The 6876-nt window shown below is 42.5% G+C and overlaps 1 protein-coding gene across 1 annotated transcript in view; it reads right to left on the minus strand.

Annotated features, from left to right (window-relative positions):
• Nucleotides 1-459: 459 nt before the first annotated feature.
• The window catches only part of bcl11ba (BAF chromatin remodeling complex subunit BCL11B a), a 53169-nt gene continuing 46752 nt past the window's right edge, over nt 460-6876 (minus strand). Inside the window, exon 3 of the mRNA XM_042500610.1 lies at nt 460-3882. Coding sequence (XP_042356544.1) covers nt 1886-3882 — 1997 coding nt within the window. The 3' untranslated portion in view covers nt 460-1885. The remainder of the gene's footprint in view (nt 3883-6876) is intronic.

A 6876-nucleotide genomic window follows, 5' to 3' on the forward strand; every position in this document is an offset into this window, starting at 1 on the left:
AGTCGCACTACTTCAGCACACACTGATATTTATATATATTTCCTCTTCTACACAAAACTGTCCCACAACTAACAGTGAAACTTTGAAGGATTCATATTCCTGGAGAGGGAACTTCATTAATCAGATCACATAATGATAGAATCACTATGACAATGTAAGTCAAATTTACTGTATCACTTTTTAAGAACTTGTAAGATATTTTAGCACAAAAATGCATAGGGATGTTGATTATTATAAATCTCAACAATAAAATCTGAGAATTATGAATTGTCTTCAAAAACCTAGTTAAAGTAGTGCCATCTCTCAGATATGCACATACATTTAACAACTCATTCAGTAATAATTAATTAATGTTATAATTTTAATTTAAATGAAAAGTCTAATCACTTGGAATTAAAGATAAAGATGGGCATTAGCCTGATTAGTTGTGGTGTGGGGCGGGGGATTTGGGGGGGGGGGGGGGGACTAGACGTAAACTGATAGTGTCAGGTTGAAATGCTGCTGGTAACGATGAAATATAAGGAGCATGAGGGTGCCCGTTAGGCGGGCGAGAAGGGAGATGGATGCATCAAACAAACCCAGACTTTGATGCAGGAGTCCAGTGTTTGATTCCTGTGTGAATGTGATGTTTTTTTCTATACCTTTGCCCCTAATCGTAACCATCCTTGCCAGCTCATGCGTATGTTGACATTCTGGCATTTGTTGCCACGTGCTTTTGTTGTCTTAACATGACCATGTGCAGCGTCATGCCACCGAACAAAAAGAAGGATACCTAAAGCATAATATTTAGATGCAGAAGTCCAATGCAAAGCTGCAATATGGGACAACTTGGGATGAGAACGTGTTGAAATGGGAATGCTTCTGAAAGCAAAGGAATGAATGGGTAAATCAAGAAAAGTAGTATAGTTTACCCTGAGATGCCCCTGTGCTAACTCTTTTGTTTCATTCTTCTATCTATCTGAACGCATACTCATATTGCATGGCTTCATGCTCACATTACTCCAAATAAATAATATAGCCTCAGTCATATGGCTGCATGCAAAATATAATACATGGATGTATGAGTGTTGATAAGATGGGGGGTGGGGGTAGTAAAATGAGGGACGGTTGTCATAGCGTAGTCAGGGCTTGGTACGACATACCAGTCAGCAGCTGCCTTATCTAGAATCTTGTGGCTGGAATGATGTTTTCAGGAGGAGACAGGGTTTTTGAACCTTGGGATCCTCTTTGATTTAATGTCAAATATGACGCTCAGTGCTACATATCCAATTATATTAACATGTTTTAAACTTAGTTCATGCTACAGTGCCAAAGGATTGTTGTCCGCGTATCTTCATCACACAAAATAGACTAATTCTAGCATTCTGAGATAACGCCACTTTCAAATTGAAGACTGAATTCAGCTTGTCTTCAAGAAATCACTTAATAGCTTAATATACAATTTCCTACAAGCAGCGGCCAAAAAAGATTACTCAAAATTGACTTTTGTCTTCTAAAAAAATCTCAGGATATCATGTGGGTTTTTAAAAAACAGAGTAACACAAATTTAAAGTAAAACAAAATTTAAAGAAATGCCTAAATAATAATGTACCTGCACATGCCAAAATACAAAATCCAATAAATACAGAAATTATTGCACAGTTAAAGGCTCCACACATGTTATAACTCAACTGACTGATTGTAAAAAGGAACTCCAAATGAGGCAGTTTAGACAGCTTCAAATGGTGTTAGGATCTCTGTTTTCATTTTTTTTTCTCAGTTGGCAGTTTCTTAAAAACACAAAATTAACCCAAAATTAACATTTCAGAAAAAGAGTATCCAGCTACCCCATTTATTTTTTTTTAAGTCAAAGTGTGGCGCAGAGTATGGAAAAAGAGAATCTGGTTTAGGTTCTCTCTGCTTGTTCAATTTTGACCTCATTGGTCATCAAATGTTCTCCATGCCACTTTTTCATATGTTTTTCCAGAGTGCTGTACACGCTGAAGGGCATTTGGCAAATGTCACAGCGGTAGACCTCCTTACCAAGCTGGCCATGTGTCTTCATGTGGCGTGTGAGCTTGGAGCTCTGGGCACAGGCATAGTTGCACAGCTCACACTTGTAGGGCCTCTCGCCAGTGTGACTGCGCCGGTGCACCGTCAGGTTGCTACAGTTTTTGAACACCTTGCCGCAGTATTCACAGGTGTCACATCTCCTGCCATCCTTGGAGCTGGGCCGGCCTGGACCTCCACCCAGATGAGGAGTGCTGCCTCCGCTGGCGGTGCCGCTGCGGCCCGACAGGCCTCCATCCAGCAGGTCACCCGGAGGCGTTGAGAACCGCAGGCTGCCGTTCTCAGACGAGTGCTCAGAGGAGGTTGCGAAGGGCGATTGTCTGGAGTCAGTGAAGCCTAGGAAAGGGTCTTTGATGAAGTGGCGTGAGGCAGCATAGCCCACGAGCCACTGGGAGTAGACGTTCTCAGAGGGAATGTGGGGCGCTGGGGGAATGTCCAAGTCCTTCTCAATCTTGATGCGCTTGTTTGAGGAGTTGGACAGGCTGGGGCTGGTGATAGGGGTTGGCTTACGGGGAAACAGGCCTGAGAATGAGTCGCCAGAGCCACAGTTCCGGCCATTAATGGTTGTCCTCTCTTCCTGCTGGTTGTGGTCCATCTCCCCAGCCACTGAATCCTCATCCCCAGTGTCCCGCTGGCCATCTGAGCCCCTCTTGGAGAAGGGCATCCTTTTACGATTGTCAACTATCAAATTATTGTACTGCTGTATAGAGTGGAGCCCCCCACCTTCCACCATCTTCTCAAGAGATAGTGATGACTTCTCCTCTGAGGGGGGTTTAGAGCCATTCTCCCTGTTTCGGTAGAACTCAGACTCCATGCTGAAGTTGGATTCTGGTCGACTCTCATTCTCAAGTTCCTCCTCTTCCTCCTCTTCATCTTCTTCCTCATTACCTTCCCCCTGGAAGTCCCCATCGCGATTCTTCATGCCCTCCCCTGTGACATCACTGGTGCCTGGCTCTGGGGAGCTTGTGGTGGACAGTCCATCATCTGAGCGCCCTGTCAGTGATCCAGCCTTGTGCATGTGGGTCTTCATATGGCGCTTGAGCTTACTTGCCTGGGAGCAGGCGTGGTCACACAGCTGGCACTTGTATGGTTTTTCTCCAGTATGGCTGCGCCGATGCACCACCAAGTTGCTCTGGAACTTAAAGGTCTTGCCACAGAACTCACAGGATTTGACCTTATTCTGTGTCTGGGGAGGGGTGGTGCTGTTTGGGGGCATGGGTGGTAGGGGAGGGGTGCTCAGAAAGGGTGATTTGGGCCCGGGCTGGAAGGGGTTGGGGTTCAGCAGTCGGTGCATAGGGTTGGCTCTGCTGGGTGACAGTGGTGGAGTGGTGCTGTTGTTGTTCCCCGCCAATTCACGTAACCGCCTGGAGAAATCCATTGACTGGGACTCCATGGCCATGGGCGTGAGCCGCATCACTCTCTCAAAGGCACTGGGGTGCTGTGAGATGAGGCCCATTTCCTCTGCACTAAGGCGTTCCAGCCTATGGGGGTCCAGGTGGTGACGGGGAGGCGGGCTGACGAATGGAGGTGTGTTGGGAAGGCGGTTCTCCATGAAGCCTGGAGGAGGCTCCCGGAGCAGGGGGCCCGCCATCCTAAGCAGATGGAAGGGGTTGTTGTCCCCAAGAAAGTTGGTGAGAGGGGACTGCGGGATGGAGTCGTTGCCCATAGGTGGAGGCATAGTGATGCGCGGGGTGAGGGCAGTGCTGGAGGGATTGGACTCCAGGTATATGCGAATGCCGTGGGTGTTCTGGGCATGCTGCAGCAGGAACCAGGCACTGGGGAAGGGCTGCTTACATGTGGTACATATATAACTGGAAGGCTCATCCCTGCCACCTGCAACACACACAGAGGGAAATACACTGAATATTTTATTTTACTACTGTCTTAAAACAGCAATGAACAAGCACATCTGAAATGAAAAGCATTTTCAAGTTAAAAATCAAACATTAACTAATTTTTTAAAGATTATTAGGTAAAAGTAAAGTGGACTTCATGCAGCAACACTGCTTTTTAAATTTCAGTTTATTATTTTAACACCTGGATTAACACCAGTTTTCCTGTGCTGCGTTCGGACGTCTTTGATGAGCATTTAAACCTGTAAAATGTGAGAAAATTAGTTTTTTTCTCTTAAAAACACGGGAGAAAAGGTAGTGAGCAACCTAACAAGAAATGTCCTGCACATTGCAAAAAGAAAAGGAAAAAAAAAAACAAGGAAGGACTTAAATTTAGCTGGAGGGATTACAGGATATTATTAAAAATGTCCAGAAAACTATGTTAACATATATATTAGCACTTTAAGGTCTTTTTTTTCTTTTTCTTTTTCTTTTTACTTATTTTTAGGTCATTTTCTTGTAACCTCTTACTAATTTCTTGCCCATTTTTGGGCCATTTCTATTTAAGTTGCCTTCCTCCCATGTTTTTGAAAGAATCAACCAAATTTGCTCAGGTGTCAAAGGGTTAAACTTGGTTAGAAAGGCACTGAGATAAGTGTGCATTCTTTACAGTTGGATATTCTACCTAATATACCTCGGAGCTGGAAAGGCCTTGGCTCATCATGTTGTCATATAAATGCTATGTACTTATCATACTTTTGACAAGCGCATTTTCACAGTCACACTGGATCCACATTTGAAGAGGTGCTTAATCTCTTGCTTAGTACAGAGTGAATCTCCCTCTAAAAACTGCTGAATTATTACAGTGTGTGACAGTGTGAGTTTGTGTGCATCTGGGCTTACACATACAATACACATGATGGCAGGGATGTGTGTGAGTGTGAATGATTTTAAAAAGCTGGGAACCCCTCCAAGCAAAAAGTCTGTAACATTTGCCGAGCTAGAGATGCCAAACACATAGTGGTGAAGATGTTGGATATACAACTTAAAACATTATTTAAGGAAGACTAAACACACACCAGCAAATAAAGATTTCAGCTCTTCTGAGAGTGACATTTTTTAAAAATCAGGCAAGAGCAAGAACATAAATGAGCTAAATAATGTATCAAGAATTTTTTTTTTTTTTTTTTTTATTACCAACATCAAAAAGACAATTGTATTTACATTATGAGCTAGTTCAAATAAACAAGTCACAGACTGCAAAAAATATATTTTTGCCAGAAATCATAATAATCCCTTTAGTAGTCTTTAAAAGTGAAACATGTTTAACTCTTTCCTGGGCAGCAGAGGACAGACATCAACACACACAGAGTTCAGAATGGCAAGTTATTTTCAATCATTTGTAATAAATGAGGTGGAATCACAGAGAAAGACTAACCTAATATCCTCCTAATATCGCTCTGTTTAGTACTTAAACCACTAATAAATGCAATTGCTTTTATGTATTACACACAGATTGTTACTATTCAAAAGGGACTATTCAAAAGGCTGAGGAGCATTCCTACAGGAATTACACACACACACACACACACAGATAATGGTAATTGTGCTCTTGTTCTTGCTCTCGTATTTATTAAATGAAAGCGTGTTGTCTTGACCTAGTACACTAATTTCAGATACTAGGGGAAACATATGCTAATTGTTTCAGTGCTTTGCGTGTGCATGTGTTTACATGGTTGTGGTTATTTCTAGTTGCAGCACACGCACACACACACACACACATGCACATAAATACAGAAATGTATGCTTCATACAAATATTGTTTTCATTGTTACATTTGTTGATGTGTTTATGTCAGAGTGCACGACTATAGGAAGAAAATGTAATTTGGGCTATGCACACATCTAAGTTTCCATGTTTCTTTCCATAAGTGCTAAAAAAAAAATACACTGATATTAAATTCACATATAATGCAAAATACAAATGACCAAATTAATAAAATGTATATTTATTAAATATGTATGTAGTAAATTTAAATCCCACATGTTTGAATTGTAAAACTCCCACCAACGTTTACTACAAAATAAATTCGTTTAAATACATGAGAAAATCCCAATAAAAAGTTGCCTACCAAAAAATAATCAGCAATCAGTGACATCTAATCTATCTAAAAATCTGAAGAAAAAAAATCCAAAATGTTTCCTTGATAATTCAACACTCTGTAATTCAATAATTTCTCTCTCTCTCTTTCTCTCCCCTCGCATGCTCTCTCCTTCCATGTGTGTGTGTGTGTGTGTGTGTGAGAGAGAGCATGTGTGTGAGTTTGTGTGAGTGTGTTAAGGAGGACAGGCAAGAGGCGGAACAGCTGTTCACCTCCACAGTCCTTTTGAGCCTTTTGACTTAATTATAGTGGACAACACACTCACACACACACACACACACACACACACACACACACACAATGAAAATAACAGCTCCCTATGCCTCAGCTTTTGTATTCACCTTTCTCTCTATGCTTTCACACACACACTCACAACACAACAACAAACAAGCTGTTTTACTGCTGAATCTTGAGACCCTGAACACTTCAAAAAAAAAAAAAAACAGCCCCCTCCTCTTTGCTCCGTCTCTATGTTCACTCGACCCATTGATCCATGAGTAAAAAATGGAGGGAGAGAGAGAGCAGCGTCCCTCCATCCTCGCCTTTCAGCTGAACTTCTTGTCTGCTGACAGAAGTCATCGGGGCCCAACAATTAAGAGCACAGGGGGGTGTGTGAGTGTGAGAGGAACACTGACACAGTGTGTGTTTCTGCATTGAAAAGCCATTTCTCTCCGGCCGCGACGGAAGGAGCGGGTTGTGGTTTTGGTTTGGGGGGTAGTGTGTGTCAAGGTCTGTGTGCGTGTGTGTATGTGTGTATGCGCCCTCCCGGGGGAAGGGAGTCCAACGCAGATGGCAAATAAAGTATGCAGCCCGAGGCGAAAGCACATTATGCTA

The sequence above is a fragment of the Plectropomus leopardus genome, chromosome 14 (genome assembly GCF_008729295.1).
Source record: "Plectropomus leopardus isolate mb chromosome 14, YSFRI_Pleo_2.0, whole genome shotgun sequence".
NCBI classification, from domain to species: Eukaryota; Metazoa; Chordata; class Actinopteri; order Perciformes; family Serranidae; genus Plectropomus; species Plectropomus leopardus.